We start from the raw sequence: 22587 nt of genomic DNA, 5'->3' as shown, positions 1-22587 counted from the left end.
CCTCTCCCAGGATTATAACACCCAAAGGGTCCCACAAGTGATTTTTGAAAAATACCCCACTGAGATAGTTTTTGGAGAGCCAAGGCTTCGAAATACCATCCAGTTTTCTTTTATATCACATGATTTCATTCTGTAGCATACCTTTTGCGTATGAAAGCATATGAGGAGGGTTTTTTTTTTTCCAAGTACAGGAATTAATATTAGAGAAGTCTATGAAGAGACCACCTATGTTATTAGGGAGAAAAACAAATTAGGACATTAATTCCTACTAGTCTATTTGGTTTTAGTCCTGTAGTTTAGGTAAGTTTTTATCTTTTTTTTGTAAAATAGAGATTTAAAGGTCGTAAGTCACTGGAACATTTTCAAAAGCTCCTAATTAATAATATATGTCTAAACATTTCTTACATTAGATGTAGAAATATTGCTGTTGTGTAATCATCATCATTAGAACAAGATCTCCTTATGAATGGACTCCAGTTTTTCTACTAACACTACTACCTATAATCCATCGCCTCCTCCCACATTATAAAATTTCCCACGGCATGTATATAGCAATAGCAATAACTGACACTTATAATATTTGTCAGGACATTTGAAAATATGTCACACAAACACAGAAACCCATCAAGGTTCATAGAAGGCCAGATAGGATTGGGCTGCTTATCTTAAACATACACGTATCCAGTAAAGACTAAAACTGGTTGCTTTTCAAATTATCCAGAAGTTCTTTAAATTTACCTTAATAGGGTATTGTAGGGAAAAATTAATTCAAAGGTTTGATTATTACTAACATACTGAGATTCATATTTTTTATTAGAAAACAAAAATAAATTGCCATTGGGGTTTGCAGGAATTTGGATTTGGGTGAGAAAGAAACAAGCATAAGACACATATGTAAAAAGATAAAGTTGCATTTTCTTGCAACATCAGATTTGACACCAGGATCTGTGTACAGATGATATGTATTGCTTCTTTCTATGCTTTTCCTGGGGTCATGGTTTCAACCTAATCAAGAATGCAAGAATAAAAAGTTACGTTATAACAGAATTCTGTTGCCTTTAAAAAGAAGAGAGCTGGAATATACATTTTCCTTTTCCCAGCTCACATGAAAGGTTATGCATCGACATTTCTTTTTGAATAGTGAAGAGCTTAATAAGGGTAAAGAAGAATAGTCCAAAGAAAATAATATCCACCCCTGAAAACGAAGGGGGCTGATGTGACATTCAAGGAAAGCACAGAAGGCCGCCATGCTGTTGAGGAGATGTGCTGGTTAACCAGAGTGGAAGGTTTAGGCCATTTCAAAACTGTTTAAATATGAGTATTCCCTCTATTTTCATCACTCACAAATTCCATTCTCCCCCCTTGGCTTGCCTTTCTTTGGTCTTCTTGGTCATGACCTCCAATGCTCTTTTAAATAAATGCAAAGGATACAAATGATAAAGAGGGGTCCAATTTCTTTTTTGGATTGGTTTGGAAACCTTGGATTGTCTGATTTTACTTTTGGCTCAAATGCTCAAATAGATGACGTGAGGGTCTGAAAGTAAGTTACTTTCTATTTCGAGGGAAGCACACGATTTTTGCTTTATTTGTTAAAACAACATGCCCCTAACAACATTCGTCTCGGACTCTGTAGGTCCCAGGCAGGGTGTCTGGGGATGACTGAATGAAGAGCCCAAGAAACTGCTTCCAGCAAACTTTGTTTCTGTTTTGTTTTGTTTTAAGGAAAAGAATCTATTTCCACAGAAAATATCGTGGTATTTCAACTGGAATGACAACCTCTGGTTTGGAATTCCTATAATTTTCATTTGACTTAAGACCAAATGTGTTTAAGTGACAGCTCTTTTTTTTTTTTTTTCTTCCTTGTCTTACTGGAAATTTTCACAATTCAAGATGCAGAAAAATGAACCAGAAAGAAAAGTATCTGTAATTCACTGCAAATGAACTGCTGAATCTAAAAGGCCAAGCGTGGAAGAAGCTGTCACTTTTGCTCTCTGAGGCTTTAGGGACCCCATGGCTACTCAGAGAGCTGAGAAACACCATTCTGATGATAACTTGAGCTGCCAGGCACACCAAGGACCTTAAAATGGTAGTAACAGAAAAAGATGAGCCTCCAGCACCGCCAGGGAGAAGTTCTCTCCTTGGAAAGAGCATGTTGCCCCAAACGCGCTAATGTCCAGAAAATGGATGGTTCATCTCGGACACTAAGTGGCAGAGGCAGGAAACAGGCCAGGGGTTACTTTGATTGGGAATGGAAACAGGGAAGATGCCTTGGCCAGTTCAATAGGGTAAAAAAGCTCCAATGAAGCTTCATTTAAAAAAACAAAAAGTAATCTTTAGGATTATATTGTTTTGTTTCTAGAGTCTACTCCACCCTGTCTTGACTGAGTCCACAAGAATTGTTTAAGTAACTTATTTTTTTTTCAACCTTTCCTGTCATATCTGGTTTTCCCATCAGTACTAATATACTGTTTATGGGTTGTTGTTTTTTCAAGAAAGGAAGAGAGCATTACAAAGATAGCCAAACAAGATGCTATAGATCATCTCTGCTGAGGTCCTGCTATGGAACCGAATTCCTGAGATTTGAAATGCGTTGCATGAATGTAAAAGACCTAAGTGGCCATTCCTGATGGTGAAAAGAGGCGAACGAGGGAGCAGTCACATGGAGGGGCTGTTGGTCTCCGATGTCCTATAAATAGGAAGGTGAAATAATTTTTTTTCCAATCTACGTTCCATCTAGTCAAGGAAAACACTAAGTCTTCAGTGGTAAGATGAGATAAGGTATTTGGGAGAATGGTTAGAATTTGAGTTGTCACTTCCATGCTTATAATTTGGGAATTTCCTACTGAAATTAAGTGTACCAAAGTGCGGACTTCCTAAAGTTGCTGTAAAACTCATGAATGCAGGATGCCACTTTGAGGGGAGCCTTTTTTCCGTCCTCTGTGGAGTCTACTAGAATGCTCTCCCCCTGCTGTGTGTATGCTGTAGGGCAGTTGGGAAAGAAGGCTTTACCGAGGCCCGCTATGGCAACAGCTGGTGGCTTTGGCATTCTCATATAAACATGCAAGCCAAAGAGGAATTTCTTCTTTATAATTGGCCCCCTTTTTCCCCCTTCCTGGGACATTCCACAATGCCACCAACAATGAAGTGCTCAGAAAGGAGGAATCGTTTTTGTTTATGTGAAAATAGATCTGAACTCCATGAGGCAAGGGAAGAAATAACAAAAATCTTCAAAGACCACAAAGAGAAGTTATAATCAAATCTGGATGCCTTTTCCAAGATCCAACAGGATTGCGTACACCAGCTCTGATGGCAGGGGAGGGAGGGAGGGGTGGGGTAGGGCGGGGCGGGGGCGGGTAGCTGGGGCCAACTGTCCTCTTCTCCGGCCTGGCTGAGTCCATTCCTGTTTGCCAGCACCCTGCTCCAGCTGTGCCACCGTATTCCGTACCCAGAGTGTGGGCAAGGCCCTTGTGTCCACAGGGTGTCGAACAGGAGCAGCCCATTTGCTCTCAGCTCTCAGGAGTGCTCCCTATACACCCAGCCATTGGCCTAACGTGTATAAAAGTGATGATCAAAAATGCCTTCAGGAGGCAGCATGACATTGCAATAAAAGGGCAGGACTTTTTTTTTTTTTTTAAATAACTCAGCCCAGAAGGCAAATTTCTTCTGAGTCTATAATTTACTGGTGATGTGACTTTGGCCAAATTATTTAATTTCTCTGAGGCTCAGTTTGTTCATCTGTAAAATGGGGATGCTGACGGCTCCCCTCAGTGTCGATGTGATAGAGACTGTGTGCAACACCTAGTGCACCATCATACTCACTGTTGGCTTGTTTTGTCAGGTGTCCCCTAAAGTAACTGTTCTTACGCTGTATGTTACAAGCTTATCTCCCCACACAGTGCAATACGAGGCACATATTTTCTATGATTCCTACCGCCCAGAATATTCCTATATAATGCAGCTTAAGGGAAACCATGTCTAGAGGGTGGGAGAGACCCTGTGTGTTGCTACTGGCTCGGGAGACCCTGCTGCCAGTGAAATAGGCTTCTCTATTTTTCAATTTCTGCTCCTAAGAAACATGGAGATGTATGTTTTAAAGAAAGAAACTTTGCTGGCATCGGGATATTATAAAAGAGAAAACTATCATCCCGACCCTCTTTCCAGATAACTCCACCGGCTTCCTTCCCGTGTGATGGCAGTCAAATCACCCTTACTGGTAAATACTGTTTCCCTAACAGACTTCAAAATTCAAGCCTCCCTTTTGTGCTCAAAGCCTGTTTCTTCTCATTTGCCACATTAGGCAATTAATTGGGTATTTATAGGCAGCTATCATATACCCCACTGTCATCGCTACTCACTCATACATCTTAAATTCTCCACATCTTGCTACTTCAAGTCTACCCCTTAATCACCTCATCATCTTTGTCACATTTGAAATTTTTCCTTCCACTTAATCAACTCCATTTTCCAAGCTAGCGTACGAACAATTGTGCAAAATCTTCTAATGCAGCTTTACCGAGGAGCAATGAAGAGAAAGTGTTTCTCCTTAAGTGATTTCTTTCGATCCCAGGATAGTTTCTGCTCCTGGTGCAAGAGCATCACCGTGTGAGCTATTCCTGATCTGCACTTCAGCATTGCCCTCTCTCCGGACCCGGTGCCTTTCATTGCCAAATGTGGCTCTCTCTGGTGGGGGGTGAGCCAGCTTGGAGGGCAGGTGTCCCCCCCACCTCCACATCACAGCCTCCTGGCCACCCTGAAACCCCCATGGCTCTGCTCCTGGCTGACCCCCTCCCAGTGTTTCTGGGCATTCAACCCTCACAAAAGGAAAAAAAAAAAAAACCTTCAGATATTCCTCAGGACCCTTGTTCCCTTGAGCTAAGAAACAAGAGAAAATTCTAGCCCTCAGAGGATGGTCAGTTTTCTTATCTGGCTTCTCCTCCCTTTGTTAGGATAAACTGGCTGATTTCTCCAGTAAAGGACCATTACAAGCTGTCCCATGTGGCTGCCAAGGGACACATGTTCCTAGCGAGGGGACACACGAAATGCTTTTCCATGGGATCTTACTAGGGACTTTGGGGAAAAAGGGGGTCTTACCCTGTCAAATAATGTACAGAAACATGGCACTCAGTGTCTCCCTCTTAGAGACTTCAAACATATCTCAGAATATTAACGGTTCTGAGAAACATCAAGGTAAAGGACAGTCATTGACCTTTGTTTAACATAACATTTTCCAAAGGTGTTGGCCAAGAGGCCTTTCTTGGTGGGACAATTATTAGGACTTCAAGAAACCACGGGTCTGCTGAGTCTATTTTGGAAATGCTACATGGTGTCTCTAGTTTCCCCTCAACAAACTGTGACATTCTCATCTGTGATCCCTGATTTATTATTTTCACCTGCACGTTCTGTCAGAGAACAAGGCTGTTTGGCGAAGATGCTTTCACACCACGTGGTCTCCGCTGACGCTATACCCAACACACATATCCGAGAGCTCCTAGTTGGAAGATGAATAAAGAGGCTGTTTTTGGCTGAACACACACATCTGGCGGCGACAGTCCCAGGGCTTCCCTGTCCTCACTGCATGTCCTTTGATTGGTCACTGTCAAATGCCCTATTAGACTGAGTTCCTTGTCAGCCCGCACTTGGCACAGAGGAGATACTAGATAACTGTTCGGTAAGCAGGAGAATGACCTGTGTTACTGTATATCCTAGAGAAATATCTGTGACTATTTCCATTTTTAATGTCTGACAAATAACTGATCATGTGGCAAGTTTTATTTCCCCCCAAGAGCTGCTGCTACTGCAGACACTGTTAGGAGTGTTATTAATTACCCACAACGTGTTTCGACTCACTCCTTGTATGTACTGAGCCTTGGCACACATTATTACTTAATGATTATAAGTCACAGGGTTCGATTTTGTGTAATAGATAGGACAGGTCACTGAGGCAGATGCGGAAGGCTCAGGTGTATGATCTCCAGCTATGACCTGCAGAGCCAGGTTAGCTACACTTTTTTTTAGTAATCATATTTTTATTGTGACAAAAATATCCGTTACGTAAAATTTACCGAACAGCTCTGTGGCATTAAGGACATTCACACTGTCGTCCAACCATTCCCACTACCCATTTCCAGAACGTTTGCGTCTTCCCTGGCTGAGGCTTTAGACCAGTTCAACACTAACCCCCCAACTCTCCCTCCCCCAGCTCCCAGCAACCATCCTTCCATTTTCTAGTCTTATGAATTTAACTACTCTGCACTTCATGTAAGTACTTCATATAAGGGGAATCTTACAGGAATTGTCAATAGTTCATTTTTATTTTTTAAATTCTTGCTCTAGATATAGTATCAACCACTCACCAGAACAATAATAAAAATCATCTTAACTTTCTTATACCAACACCACACTGTTTGCAGTTTAATTAGTGGTACTCAAAGGGAATCAGGCTCTAACTTTAAAACAAAATCAGTCCCCCTTGAGCAAGAGGAAATTTGTCCACACAGGGCCATGGTCAGATCATGGGAAAGATGAGAAATCCGGGTGAGTCTGGGTGGCAGCTAAACATCTTGTGTCTTTTGATGATCGAAATCTGCATATACGTCCTAAACATTTCTCTTTTTCCCCCTTTCAAGCTGCTTTTCTGTTAATGTGTGAAAACAGTACAACTTGAGGGAAATGCAATCCACATGTTTTGGTGCATTTACACTTAAATGCTCTTGAGAATATCAAAATGGCCTAACAATATATTTCCCGATAGCTTTTTTGTCTTTTATAGAAATGTAATTATAGACTTGGTTAAAAAAAAAAAAAAAAACAAAAGCCAACTTAAAAAAATTGTTTTAAAAAGCTAACTTAATCCCCAAAGGACATAGACTCAATCTAAGTTCAAATTCTTGAAATTTAAACATTCTTTAAATAAATTGCCAATTTGATCTTTAAATGAAACACGAAAGATGCATTAAGTGGCCTTCATATTACAACTTAAGTTGTGTCTTAAGGTAAGGTAAGGTAAGGTAAGGTAAGGTGAAAACTCCATGGTTGGCTCAACTTTAGGAGTAGCTAGTAATCAGGGAAAAGAGGACAGAGTTCAGGGATACCCAGACTTGGGTGCCCACTGGCCCCCGTGACACTCAGCGAGTGTCAATTTTCCCATCTGTAAAAATGGACATCATAACGAATGGCTTACTGAACTGTCCTGGAGATTAAACAAATTATGTCTTTAAAGTGCTCACATAGACATCATATATAGAGAAGGACTCAGCAAATGTTCATTGTTCATCACTCCTTCCTTTCATATTTGAATGTTCCACAGCAATGAGGCCATTAGAATCTATTCACAAAACATATTTGCACTTAAGTACAGTGAGCTGCTTTCTTCCTTTAAATTGAAAGAATGAAAAGATTAATCCCATTAGGACAAGAAGACAAGGCACCAAAAGGCAAAGTGAGTTACTTAAGGCCACAGGCAGACTTGAGGGCCCAGCAAAAAAGAAAAAGTAGGTTGGGTCTTTGAGGGGTTTATGGTGGTTCTGAGGACATTCTTCAAATCTCTGTGGGGTAGTGCTTCTCTAGCTTGTTGGCGCTTTACCATACACTCGCCTCAAATGCCTAAAATAGCTTGTATTACCTTTCTCTTGCATTTTTAATGTAATTAAAATTCAGTTTTTGCTTAATTATTTGAAAGCATGTGGCTTCTTGCAATAATTGGAGGACAAGGTTCATAGAAACACCTTCCACAGACACAGGGTTCTGAGCTGGTTGGGCCAATGGGCCAGCCACTCCAACAGTCACATGGCCACTGTGCCTAACTTGATGCTCTGATGAAGGACCAGCTGGGGAAGCATTTCAAGGTCTCTCATTCCTTCCCCATCTGTGCAGGATCCCGATCTTACTCAGGGGATGAGCCCAGAGATACAAGTACTGCTAATGCCATGGCAGATAAAGATATGACACATGGAATTATGGTTCCAGAGAAGCTGATACATAATGACACATACCTCACAACCCTGAGATCATGACCTGAGCCAAAATTAAGAGTCAGACACTTAACCGACTAAACCACCCAGGCACCCTTGGGAAGCATATTCAAAGAAAACAATGTTCCTGTGGGATGCAGCCCAACTGTCATCTCTTCATGGACCAAAGAGTTTCTACCTACTATAAGGCTAGAAGAGAGCAAAGCCATTCCTCTTTCAGAGAGGACTAGCTCTCTGAATAAACTCAGAAATGAAGGCAAGCAACTAACTTATTCTCGGCAGAAGCCCACTTGGAGGCAAAATAATGATTATCTTGATTATCCATAACATGGAAGTCCAAACTGAAAGGTCATTTCAGCCCCTTTGTGCCTAGTTATTAACATGGCATCTGATTTTACTTCTCCAGCCAGTTTGCATGCCTAATTATATTTAATTAATTTATTCTCTAAAGACTTATCATAAAGTCAGTATTTCAATTTGATCCAGAAAAAGACTTCTCTGGGTGCCCAATGAAAGTTGGCTGCAGCTAAGATGGCAAGGACTCAAGCACTGATCCCAGAAATTGTCTTATCTGCCTTTTGGGACAAAATAACAACAACAAAAAAAATGTTTTACCATCACTGAGCCTTCTACTCTTCCTTTGGCTTTTTTTTTTTAAGATTTTATTTATTTATTCATGAGAGACACAGAGAGAGGCAGAGACGTAGGGAGAGGGAGAAGCAGGCTTCCTGCAGAAAGCCCAATGTGGGACCCCATCCCAGGATCCCAGGAGCATGACCTGAGCCAAAGTCAGATGCTCAACCACTGAGCCACCGAGGTGCCCCTTCCTGTGGCTTTTTATTTTTGTTTTTATTTTGTTTTGTTTTGATTCCTAGATTTGGTTCAACATTCAATGGTCTTCTCAGAGGATTTCGAACACCTCTAATCTCCAGATCATCCTGCCTAGTGATACTTGGAGAAAGCCCCTCAATGTATAAATCCAATGAAATATTCACCCAGAAAAAATTTTAGGCCTACATATCACTTTCTAATAGTGAAAACGACTCTGCACCCCAGAACTTTATTGATAACTCAGGGCTGCCTTGCAACAAGAGTTTCTCATCTAGACAGATTCACTTATCTTTGGGTCGAGATTGATGAGGACACGCTGAAGAGGAACAACTGAGATCTTGGCCATTTTCCCAGTCCCAACGAATGGGAACATGAATTCCCTGAGCATGAAAGCCCAGCTCTCACGAAATATTTCTTCCTCATGGCACAGATAAGCATAGTTGATGGAGATCCCTAAGTCATATCAGCGACAGTAACTTGGCTCTTAGGGCTTCTCCAGTTCCTGATGGAAAGACATTCCTGGAGATGCGATTCACTCCTCCCCTGCTTCCTCCCTGCTCTCCTAGGAAGGGAAGTCACTGTGCTATTCATTTCTCACTGAAGGATAACAATGTCTATGACCCTGCCTCATTGAAATGGGACTGCCAGAGAAGGCTGCAGGCACTCAATGTCAAATCATCTGGGAATACACTGATTTATTTAACTCTCAGTACATTGCCATGGGTTAAGGGTTTAATAAAGTTAAACATAATTGAGGACTTTGGGAAGTACCATGGCTAGTCTATTTGAAAATTCATTTCCCTGCCAGCTTTCTCTCATTCTGTTGACAGACTGTAGAACCTTGCTTTCATCTCTTTCCTCTCTTTACAGCTTAACCTGGTCCCTGAAGGAGTATGCTCTTTCGAGAAGATAGATTGAGCACGACACACAACATGAAAACTTTACACACTCTTCCTGTTGTCATCTGAAAGATTTTTCTACCTGGAAGGAATAACTTATCTCACCTTTCACTCCCAGATTGGCTCTACACAGAATTCCTTTCGAGGACCAACATTTTTAAACTTTATGGAGGGATATAAGCTGAAACTTTGGTTCCTCTTAATTTTTCTTTCTCCCCGGTGAGATCTGTGACAACTTTCCACATTGCTGTTAACCATTATAGAAATTTAACTGCACTTGGAGAATATGTGATTTCAGAGACACTGTCTAAGTTTCTATCTAAAGGAGAAAAGAGCTAGAAGTATCAGGGCAGCATGAAGGCTTAGCAGAGGGAGACTGGGGACCATACGAGAGACTAGGTGGTCACTCCATGTAATGTATGTACTTCGAACTGGAAACAAACTAAAAAGTAAAATAAATCGCTTTCAGATAACTTCCATAGGTAGCCAATCTATTCATAAAAAAACATGCATACTGCTTAAAATTGTCACAAATCATGTTTTTAATTATTTTTCACCTAGTCATTTTTATTCTAATCATCATCCAGAAAATGTCTATGAAGTACTTAGTTGCTATAGAGGGTGCTGGTTTGACTTAAAATGATAGTATCTTTGTTTTCCAGAAGCTTAAAAAGAAAGATGTTCATCATTTATAAAAAGTCTTGCAAAATATTCAGAAATAAAAAATATGTCAGGCAACCAAATAAAGAAGTACTTTTGACTTTTTAAAAAAAATCACTATAAAATCCAGACGTCCATGTCCAGTAAGTTGGTTTAGGTTACATTCATTCATAGGGGAAACTGTCCTTCCTGCACCCAACAACGACTAGCTAAAAATTGTTACAAGTTCCAAACAAGAATATTAAAATATTATGAGGGAAAGACCTAACAAAAGTTTTTTTTTTAAGATTTTATTTATTCACGAAAGACACAGACAGAGAGGCAGAGACACAGGCAAAGGGAGAAGCAGGCTCCCTGCTGAGCAATGTGGGACTCAATCCCAGGGCTAAAGGCAAAAGCTTAACCACTGAGCCACCCAGGCACCTCTGACAAAAGTTTTATTGAAAAGAACTTAGAGGGGTGTCTGGGTGGCTCAGTTGATGAAGCATCTGCGTTCAGCTCAGGGCATGATTCCGGGGTCCTGGGATTGAGCACGGCTCAGCGGGGAGTCTGCTTCTCCCTCTCCATCTGCTGGCATCTCACCCTGCTTGTGCTCTCTCACTCTCTCTTGAGTAAATAAATGAAATCTTAAAAAACAAAACAAAACAAAACAAAAAAAACCTTAGAGTTGCTTGCCGAAAAACACGGATCAGGGTACCAGCAGGCAAGGGTTACTCAACTTCAAGCCATTTCACATGCACAGGAGACTGCTTCCCTTTCATGGCATTGACACACTCACCACTAAAATAATTCCCCCAAGTGCTGCCAGAATCGAACAACTGCAACGCACATTCACAGAGAAGTAGCTGAGAAAAGGTTATGGTAAGAAACTTTAGAGTAACACATCAAACTTTATTTCAGTGATATCCTTTGAAGTTTGGAACTCAAAACCAAGGCGGTTTGGCACCTACAGAGTACACAGGACGGCATGTTCCACTCTGGCTAAATGACCAGTGGGCAGCGGAATTACAAGAAGAAGATGGAAATGGCGAATGGCTCTGTGGAAACTCACAGTCCTTTGGAATATAACAACTAATGGAAGGTCTTTCCGCTGACGTCACAAGTAAGGCGGTGTTTATATAATGGCCAAGCTCTAGCTGATGAAAGGTTGTGGTATAAACCTTGGTGTACCTTTTAATTTCATAATGAGTGAACACAAATTGTTATCACGTGCACAGTTTAGACTTCAGGACACTATGAGCTTCACAAAAATCTTCAACTGAGTGAGAAGGCTTTTAGAAATTACACCTGAAAGTAGTGAGTGAGAGCATCTGCCAAACCAGGTCGAGGCTCCTACCCAAACTCTTCTTCCAAGTCCCTTCTCCTCCAGATGGTGGGGACCTCAGAGAGCTCAGCATACATCTCCTTTACAGTTTGATTTGTTTTTAGTTTGGTCATTAGCTCGGCCTTTCCAGGGTGACTGGGAAACCTGCCCCTCCCACTTCCTCCCTGTGAGCCCTTCTCACTGCCCCCACAGCCCACACCAGATCGGCCCAATCGACAGCTGGCCATGGCTTGTGTGTCTGTCTCCATTTCACTTCTCAGGGTAGACTTCCCTGGTGCCATGCACTGGGTGAGGGCTCCCTGGCGTAGCCTCTGGTTCTCCATGGAAATGCTCAGCCCCTTTCCCATATTTATTGCTCACGCTGTCTTCCCTGGTGAAGTGTAGCCCCATGAGCAACCGGGCCTGCCCTGGTCACAGCTCTATCACCAGGGCTCCAACTAGCATAGGGAAGACAATAGTTGATGTTATCTGTTTGAATTTTACTACTCAACTCAGTACTCAAGTTACTTATTAGTTAATTATGAGCAAATTAGGACACTGTGCTCACTGTGCTGATAACTCTGTCATTAAACTGGTGGTGACCTGCCGCCCTTCTGGGAACTCTTAGGATGCTAGAATCTTTAAGCCTAGCAAAGAGGGATATGATACATTTTCTCACTTACACCCCCACTAATAATTAATTTCTCTTTGTCTCTTTCCACCTTTAACTGTCAAATAGGCTTTAAAGTTCAATCAGAGAGTAGTTTAATGAACAGTATATGGAATAAAGAACAATAGTATTAGCCTAACAACAACTCATAGAGATAATTCATGAGCATTAACTAGTTTGCATGCTTCATCAAAGACATGCATATACACAAATGAAATTTCTTCCCTAATTATTTCCTAATAGATTGGAGGTGGCGGGAAATGATATGAAAAGGGAAGATGTTGCAATAGATACAATTAATAAAGCAAATAGTTTAGGTCTACTACTTGCTTTACTTTGATAGTGGCAATGATTATAAATGTTGGGACAATGTGTTAAGTACTCACAATAATTATTTAAGTAGTCAAAAAGACTTTTGAAGAGGTTAATAATTTCCCATCTTTGTTCAAAGTATATTAAACATTAATTGACTAGCCCCTTTAAGGCATTAATCAATTAGCAGCCTCCTATGTGGGAGCTCTTCAACTGAAAATCTGAGGGAATGGTATGGATTTATACATCTCTGAAAATGGTACAATAAGTACTGTATAAGAATTATTGTTGTAAAAAAAAAGAATTATTGTTGTTCTTCATGAGACGAGTTTCAGAAATGACTAAGTTAGAATATGCTCAGGCAAATTAGTGCAATGTATGGAAAATTCAGGAAAAGGTCACAAGACTTTCATTAACGACAAAGGAAATATAAATAAGTAGTTTTAAGTAACATTAACAAGGATTTTTACTATAAATGTAATGATGTAGATATATATATATGTGTGTAATATACATATATATAGAACTGCATTTAATGAATTCAAAAATATGTCTCCACTAGCTAACTAGAACACAATGTAGCATAATATCACTTTAGCTCCACTCTGGGTTGCCTGTTTTGGCAGATTCACCTCATTGAGGCATTGTGGGAGAATCAGTCATTTCTACAGCATTCAGGAGGTCTCCAATGGGAACAGCCCTTACAAAGAAAGGCAGCGCGATCATAGGTAAATATAATCAGTGAAAGGGGAAATCCACAGGAAAAAAATTATTTACTGATAAATTTCCTTTGCATTTAGTATCTCTCACCCTATGTGAGTGGCCTCTCAGTAAGATACAGAGAATTAGGAGATACAATATAGCAACTTCTTTGATGTCCATAAGCAGAATTGTCTCTCCCCTTTCATGTGCTAGCAGCTCTCAAGAGATGCTCAGATGCTAATTCCAAAAATAACCTAAACATATCTATTTCACCTGAAAGCTGGCACTTCCTCTATTGACAATTCTAACAGAATATAAGGTAAGTCAATAAAGTAGATACACCAAAAATATGCCAAAGCTCAATAGAAATTAAAGAAACAAAAATAGAATTTTCCAAAGGGAAATGAAGATAAAAAATGATGAGTAAAAAAGAGACAGCTGTAGATCTGAGAATTTTGTTGTGGTAAATTGAATTTGGGGCCCCAGTTATTTGCACCCTCCCCCCGAATGCCCATGCTTTCACCTTATAGCTTTGCTCTTTCTTTTAAAAAGAGAGAAATATTTCTCCACTACTTGGGACACAGCCTAAAATTCGTTTTGGCCAATGGAATGTGAACAAAAGGGTTTCTTGTGGTTTCTGTTTGCCATTGCCACGAGAGGACGTGGGAGGCACATGTGGGCAGAGCTGACTGAGGCCATCTCACAGAGATGCCTGGCCAGATTCGCACCTAGAGGCAAAGCCACTTAGGCAAGTCTGGCCTAGGTTATCTATCTCCCACCTGGTGTACGTAGATGGAATAAATTAATGCTTCCATTTGAATGGCACTGAGATTTTGTGGTTATTTGTTACACAGCATTATTCTGACAATACCTAAGTGATATAACTTAAAATGAGAAAAGCGATATACTTTTCCCTTAGGAATCGGAAAAAAAAAATTTCTCTCTTCCCAAGATTGATTTTCCATTCATTTACCAGGAAAGCTGCCAATTTCACCTCTGATAGATCTAGAGAGCATTACAACGAATGAGTTCCTTCTAGATGGGCTGCTGACTTACTTTTCTCTTTACTATACTAACAATTATATCAACTTTTAAATGTTTACCTTTTCCTCTCTATATTGGGGATAGTAATGATTATGACCTCATCTGTAAACTTGTAGAATTAAATTACACCAGTGGTTCTCGAATGTTCTTTAAGTCCCATGGTTCCAAGCAGGTGTTTGGAGGAGACAGCATGACGGAAGTGGAGAAGGAAAGCCAAACGGTTGGAGCGCTAACCTCTGCTTTAATCTTAGATATTGAGAATATTGAGATTTCACTTGGAAACTCGGTTCCCCTGTTTAAAAATTTAAACTAGGGCAGCCTGGGTGGCTCAGCGGTTCAGTGCAGCCATCAGCCCAGGGCCTGATCCCGGAGCCTGCTTCTCCCTCTGCCTGTGTCTTTTCCCCACCGCCACCCCCCCTCGGTCTCTCATGGATAAATAAATAAAATCTTTAAAAAAATAAAAAATAAAAATTTAAACTAAAAACTACTAGACAAGATGTTTTTAAATGTCTCCTCACACTGAAAACACTGTGCTTAAGTTTTTTATTTTGGCCATTCTCATCTCTTCATCACTATTGCCATGAACCCTAACTTAAGATATAATCACCTCAACTCCCATCACAACTTTCTAATGTGACTCCCTGCTTTAAGTTATAAATTATGCTATTTAACTTCCCTGCATCAAATTAGAGTAAAAGCACATCTGGTGGGGCTTCCAGGCTCTGCCTCTCGGCAGTCTGATTTCCTGCTCCTTACTTCACCTGCCATATTGGCTTAAAACACACCTGGCTCTTTCCCACCTCAAAGTCTTCTCACATGCTAGTGGCTTTGCTGGGAATGCTCTTTTACTCTTCACATGTCATTTACTCTTCTTATTATCCTACAATTTTCCATTGATAAGTTCCCAGGCTTTCTCTGATCATTCAAATTAATGTAGGTCCCATTTGCCTCTATTATTCTCCATGACAACACATGTTCTGTACTCTTCTTTGCACTCATCATGAGTTACACTTATAGGAACATTTGCTGGCTACTGTTATTATTTGACTTTCCATTGAATATGAGCTCCATTATTTTTGCATTCCCAGGACCCAAAGCATTGCCTGGCACATGGTATATGCTCAATAATATGAGTAATGAACAAGCGACTTTGTTAGCTTTTATCAACATGCCGTTTTTTCACTACCACCCATCTACACTATATAGCATTTCCCTGTTAACACATGTCTCTGACATGCTCACACCTGCTCACTTAGTTATCTTCCTTAATTCATGTACAGTGTTCCTTATTCCCCTCTACATCTTGAGTTTTCTCTTTCAACTTGCTTTTTTCATCATACTTCCCTACTCTTATCCTTTTTGGACCAGTGGCCATGATCTGATCTGTTCCGGGACATTATTATCAAGCTGATCCTGAATCTTAAAATCAGATTATACCAATAATCTGAATACCAATAATGAATTTAACAATCTGAATACCAATAATGAATTTAACAATAACAGTTATTCAATAAATGTGATCTGATATCTAGAGAAATAAATGCCCTATGCTGTTTGACTGAGGGGAGTGAGGAGTTTGGGGGAATTTCCAAATTTCAAGGAAGGTAACCAGCATACCTTCAAGTAAACAATGACCAAAGTCCTAACTAATTTCATTATCCTTTTTCAGAAGAAGAGACAGAAAGAAGTGTCTGGTTTGTGGATAGTCAAGGAAATAGAGACCCAATGAACAAGAATGTGGCAAGTTTTCCCAGTAGTGCCCTGAACAGAGACAACAGATCTGAGGAATGGTAACATTATGATCAATAGAGAAGTGAAGTCTGTGGGGGGGTAGTAGGTTGGTTATGAGCTCTCATGACAGTCCGGATGCTCTCAGAGTAGGCATGAGGCTTCTGGCTTCTGGAAAGAGAACTCTCCCAGAAGTGAAAAAGTTGGCATTTTGGCTGAGACCAAAATGTCTTAGTGAGTTTGTTTGGTATGAGTCAAGTTAGAAAAATTCAATGTATTCTAAGTTAAGTGAAAACATTTAGTTTCCTTATCTACAAAGCTGAGATCTGTACTGTAAACCATAGTTCAGAAAGAAAATGCCCTGGCCTGAGCCATCAGTAGCATTCCCCAGACACCACCTCCATGGTGCCTCGCTTCTGCTCTCACTCATGTACTGGCAATGTGTCATTTCCTAATAGGGGCCATATCCATTGTCCTTTGTTTTTGGTAATTATATTATGTGCTTTTGTGGGCATGTAATTACACAAAATGGAGTCAGATAATAAGAGCATTTTGGGTCACTGAGGCAATCGGACATTTGCTGGAGCGAAGACACAATTCTGTAGCCTCAGCATATGTGTGATCCTAGAGTTGCGCTTTTATCCAAATGAAGAAGTTGGATAATGTCTTGACAAATTGTTTGGGGGGAATCACCAATTAGCTGCAGTGGTCAGCACAGGGAACAATTAGTGAAGGAAAAGATGAAAGGAAATGACAAAAATTTTCAAACCTGGGACTGCTATCTTCCCCACGGTTGGATGCTTCATCTCCATAATGAGGTCATTGTGTAACACCTTTAAATGTAAAAACAGACAGAAAACAAATTACAAAATAAAACTATTTAATCTCACGAAGTTTGAAAAGCCACCTATTTCGCTGACTGAGGAAAGATATTGCAAAACACAGAGATGTTTAGAATTTTAATTTGAAAGTAAATATTTTAAATAAAAATATTTCCATCTTATATTAAAACCAAGTGAAACCAAAAAGAATTAGAAGGTTCCAGGACTAGCACACTACATTTTTTATAAAGTCTCACCACTCTTAAAAATGTTATTTGCTCCTAAATATAGGGTATGATTTTCCCCCTTTCATCTATGTTTGATCCTCTGAATACTAAAGCTCAGCCTCTTTCTGCATTACCTCATTACAGGACATGGCCAAAGTCAACTGGAGAAGGAGAGAATGGGAGAAGAACCAGGACCTGGAACACAGCAGCCCACGGGGGTGGTACACGTGTTCCCGGCAATTTATTCAGTGGAAGGTGTGGGGAGTCAGTCCAGTTTGAAAAGTGAATCAGAGTAACCAGAAGGCCCAGTGACTGCTGGAAGAGGACAGATTCAGGGCTGCTGTGATTAGCAATAAGCAGAGCCAGGAGCCCAAAGTGGACTTGAGTCAGAGGCTTGAGCACAAGATTGAAACCAAACATGTTTTCAATGGTAATAAGACCATAATTATAAGACTAGATCTCAGAACTAGGAATCGATGGGAACTGGCAAGGAGAAAACTGGAAAAACAAAAACAACAGAGACCCTATCCTAGAGGGCTGGTGAGGTTCCCAAGCACTGGGACCAATATAGTTATTTGGTGTCCCTTCAAGAGCACGAGGTGGATTTGACCTTGGGGTTAAGACTCAAGGCCAGTTACTAGGACAGGGACATGTTATCAGGGACCTGAGCAGCAGAAATGTGACTTGATGTCGAATTGCTTGACTACTGGAACAGACCTACCTAAATTCTTGACTTTCATTTTTCCTATAGGGTAGGCAGGAACATGGAATCTGCCAGGGATCAAGAGCCCTTCAAGCTAAAGGCAAGAGGATGAGACCAGGGCATGGAATTAGATTCCAGAACATGAAGTTTGAATTATGGGAGGCAAACATTTGGCGAAACACAAATGAAAATGCTACAGAGTTGTTTTCCTTTGTTTATGTGTTTTTTGACAACTGGAGGCTCCTGGCTATTCTGTCTCAAAGAACCCCCAAATTCAATTTACTATTACTGATTGTTCAGTGAAACATATATGGGCAACGTATGTATGAACTTACTTCAGCCGTACTGCCTACCAAATGGAGAGCCTCTCTCTTCCTGCTCTGAACAGGGATCTTAGGGGCAAAAGTGTTTCAGTGGGCACAGTAAACTTATGGACCAGGATTTTATGCTTAATATTTCAAAGAGCAGCATTTGTAATGGTTCTACAGCATTTTGAGCTTCAGGTAAAAACAAGATTTGCACATCCACGCCCTTATCATAGTCTTTTTTTTCACACAGAGTTAAAAGAGCTTGGAATAAAAAAGCCTAATAGAAATGTTCTCTCCCTTGGAAAACTCAGGGAAAGAGGTCAAATTTCTTGGGCTCTATTCATTTCCAGTGAGCTTTTTGGTCACATTATGGAGTAAGCCAATGAGACAACCTCACAAGTGACGTTTTCGGGCTACAAGTGTAACTCTGCTCTGTCTCAATATTCTGGCTTCTACTGTTTTCTTTGGGAATGGTCACCACCTTTGGGGTGATGTTCTTTAAGCAACCGTGTCAACCCCCCTCAGTGAGGGCGATGCCACACCATATGGAGATCCTTTCTAGGGATGCCTTGCCTCTCTTTCGGAATCACCAGCTTTGCACCCAGGAGCTGGCCAGAGAAAATTCTTGCCAGTGTTAGAACTGAGCTATAATTTAACTCTGGTGTGGCTCGTTCTCAGCACCCGCCCAGCACAGCCTCCTCCTATGTGGGGGTGGGGGCTAAATGCCAAGGCGAGGTGCTAAATCTCAGTTCTACTGAGGACAGGAACAAAAATACCAAGCTAAATTTCACTCGAAACAATTATCTGCACACTGAATCATTCTTCTCTTCTCGTATCTGTTGCCCTCCTGACTACCTCTTTGTAATAACACTGCAGTGCTACTCACAGAAGACAAAAGTGAGTGTTCTTAGCTAAATATAACTTCACTGATACTGTTGAAATTAATTAACGCTGAATTTTAATCGTGGAGGAAACGTTAAGTGTCAAACGTGAAAGGGTAGTCGGTAAAGGTCAAGGGCCAGATGTCAAAGTTTTGGGAAGCAAGAGCTCGCAGTAGATGCAGGTTTTTCACAGATGCAGCTTAGAGACTGTACTTCCTTCGGCCCTACCCTCATTACTGTCGGTCTATGATATTCCCAACGCGAAACTTTTTAATCTTAGCCTCATCAGTTCCTTTGCATCGAAAATCATTCTGTTTCAAGCAGAAACATAAAGTGTTCTCATGCTTGGCACAGGAAGTTAACTGCACTTTTTCATTTGCCACAGCATTTGTACAATCATGGAATAAACGGGCTGGTCTGCGCCCTCCCCTCCACAAAGGATGGATGAATTCCCCTGCTTGGTCGCTGCCCACCTGTTTCTGTAAAGTCCGAGGTCAAGACAATTCCATAGGCTGTCTTCGAGAATCAGGTCAGGTTACCTCCGCCAACAATTGGGGCTGTGGCACTGCTGTCCCTGGAAACCCTGCCTAATGACTCGGAATCTTGGAAAACTCTCCAGCCTTGTTTGTGGGGCGAGTCCTGCTCTGCTTAGTAACATATTCGAGAATCTCAGAACCCAGGCAGTCTGACTGAATTTTAGCATAAATCTCTCCTGCTGCACTTCAGGCGTATTGTCTCCCCCAAACTTCACTGGAAATGGAGGACCTGGTGCTCACCAACATTTGTATAACATCTTTTGGGGAACGGTTACTAAATGTTCCCTGTTCCCTTTTTGCACCCGGGCTCAACACCCCAATCTCTGTTACCGTAACCTAGAAATTCAGATTTAAAGTGTTTCATTTTCAGGGCACCTGGGTGGCTCAGTGGTTGAGCATCTGCCTTTGGCTCAGGGCGTGATTCCTGGGTCCTGGGATTGAGTCCCCCGCATTGGGCTCCCTGCAGGGAGCCTGCTTCTCCCTCTGCCTGAGTCTTCCTCCCTCTCTCTGTCTCTCATGAATAAATAAAATATTTAAGAAAATAAAGTGTTTTATTTTTCTGACCACTAACAATGGAATGGGGACCTCAGCATTAGGGACCTCCAATACCATTTTCTCTTAAGGAAATGTCATGCCTGGAACCTCTCTGCCTGGCCATTCAGGGCATTTGGGGTACGCATTTAGTTATTTTTAAATGAAGCAAGGAACCGTCCCTAGAACTTTGTAGTGGGCTTTGTCCTTCTTTTACTGATTTTTGTCCTCCCTAGATCTTTCACGGTTGCGTAGCTCTTCTAAATTTCATTTCTTCTCCTTATTTCAAAAGCCTAGTCCCGACAAGAATAGAAATGTAGAGTGCAGCAACCTCTTTAGCAAAGCATCAGGCCTATTTAAAATAAGGTCTTTCTTCTTCAAGAGTTTCACAGATTGACAGCCTAATGACGGAGTCAAATGGTAATGTATTAATGATGGGGGGTGGGGAACAGTAAAATGTATACCTTAAAGTGATGTGGGAAATAAAAAGTTTAAGTGAAAGTAAGAACGTCTTTTGATAAAGTCCTATGGCAGGAATGGCAGAAAAAGTCTGTAATACAGCACTAACAAGAAAAAGAAATGTAAAAAAAATAAAAAAATCGATACCCGCTCTATAGGTGGTGAAAATCTCTAAGGAAATCAAGAGCTCTGGGTCAAGATTAGAGGCAGCAAAGCATATTCAAGTGAAAAGAGACAGACTACCGGCATTAAGTGACATAGACAAACGATATGTGTAAAGATCATATTAAAAATCAATATAATACCGCCAATGACACTAACAATGATGCATAACAGAGAAGTGACCTCGCCACTAACCATGAATAGAGACATGACCTATTCATTCCATTGAACAAACATCATAGAGCACCTATATACTGGATGTTGGAAGGGGCTGGCAGGAAAAAGATGAATGAACTTGCATTCAAAGTGCCTATAATTAGAAGGGAGGGTTGGGAATAAGAGACCTGAGCCAATTTTTACAACAGTTTAAACTCCACGGTGAAAGAGGAAAATCCAATAAGCAACAAGTAATTAACTTTGTCTACCTCGGAAGGAAGCAGCAGGACGTACATAGGTCAAGGAGTTCAGTAAAAGGCAGAGCACAAAGATAGTATTGAGATAAAACATTAGGTTAACAATTGCAAGGATAAATATAATACCAGCAGTTACTACCCAACAAAACTCCTGAGGGGTCAGGCTTTGTGTTGGAAGGGAAAGAGCTGTTCTCCATTGAATCCTCTCATTAAGTAGCCCCTGCAGGAATTACTCTCATTTGCATTTCTACTGATAAGGTGATGGAAGCCTAAAGAGGTTGAGAATTTACCCAAGGTTCACAGTTAATAAATGGTTGAGTTTGGATTATAATTAAGGCATGCCTGACCCTAACTCTTAGCCAGTTGGAGACTCAGTAAAAGAAAAAAAAAAGTCAGGCATAATTTGATTTACCATTAGAATAACTAGCTGATGTGGTCAAGTTCTGTGAAACAAATTAGTCCATTCACTGGGGAAAGAAAACTAGCCCAAGGATTGCTTGGCATCATGTAGCCCAATTAGTTAATAAACTGAACTGCGCCTTCGTAGGGAGCCAAGGTTACTACAGATACAAAGGCTATGAAGAAAGGAAGGACTTAGGCGCCAGCCTAGCTCAGATTTTGAAGGGGACAGACCCAGCAGGTGACCTTGGGCAAGGCACTTAAGTACTCTAAGGCTCAGAACCCTCCCCAGTAAAAAGGTGGCAATAATATCTTTGTCTCAGGAGTTTTTAAGGACTAAGTAAGATAGAAGTATAAAGGGGTGAGCACAGTGCCTCGGACAGAGTAAACTCAAAATTAATGGCAACTATTTATCATTATCAGTAGACTGGTTTTAAACGTTGGCTCTAACAAGGACAAGCTGTAGGGCTTTCGGGTATAAATATATATTAAACATAATAATACAATGATTAATAATCAGTGGTAATTAGATGCATATTGGTGTGCCAGGCATTATTAAGTGCTGAGGAAAAACTAGGTCGCAGAACAATCAAGGTCCTTGCCCTCAAGAAGCTTACAGTCCTAGAAGGTAGACTTTCAAATTAAATGGTATCCACCAGACTGTTATTATTTAAAAATATTTGTTTAGCCCTCTGCTATATCCTCAGCACCTGGAACTTTATCTGGCACTATCTGATAGATGCTGAATAATATTTTATTGAGTTTATTGAACTACATTTTTAAAATTAATTGACTAATTTATTTAAATGTAATTACCTAGCAAAAGGTGCCTTTTGGTTTCATTACTTAAGGGGGGGGGGGGGAGCGCATGATTCGAGAGTGTTGTCTCTTTTAAGCTTTTAATACACCCCTAGATTTCTCTAGACACAAAAATGTTTTACTGGCTTCCCAAAATATGTTCATTTGTAGAAACTTAGTTATCGAGGTCCAGCGTTGCCTTGCTGCAATTCCCTCAGTTTCCTAAAGCT

The 22587-nt window shown here is 40.7% G+C and overlaps 1 protein-coding gene across 2 annotated transcripts in view; it reads right to left on the bottom strand.

Moving 5' to 3' along the window:
- Positions 1-22587, bottom strand: part of SUGCT (succinyl-CoA:glutarate-CoA transferase) — a 719796-nt gene that overhangs the window by 81575 nt on the left and 615634 nt on the right. For both annotated transcript variants that reach the window (XM_072760056.1, XM_072760054.1), the window contains one exon: positions 16889-16952. In XM_072760056.1, the coding sequence (XP_072616157.1) occupies positions 16889-16952 (64 nt within the window). The remainder of the gene's footprint in view (positions 1-16888; positions 16953-22587) is intronic.

The sequence above is a fragment of the Vulpes vulpes genome, chromosome 5 (genome assembly GCF_048418805.1).
Source record: "Vulpes vulpes isolate BD-2025 chromosome 5, VulVul3, whole genome shotgun sequence".
Lineage (NCBI taxonomy): Eukaryota > Metazoa > Chordata > Mammalia > Carnivora > Canidae > Vulpes > Vulpes vulpes.
Note: the sequence above shows the minus strand (reverse complement) of the source record. Positions and strands in the feature narration are given on the sequence as shown.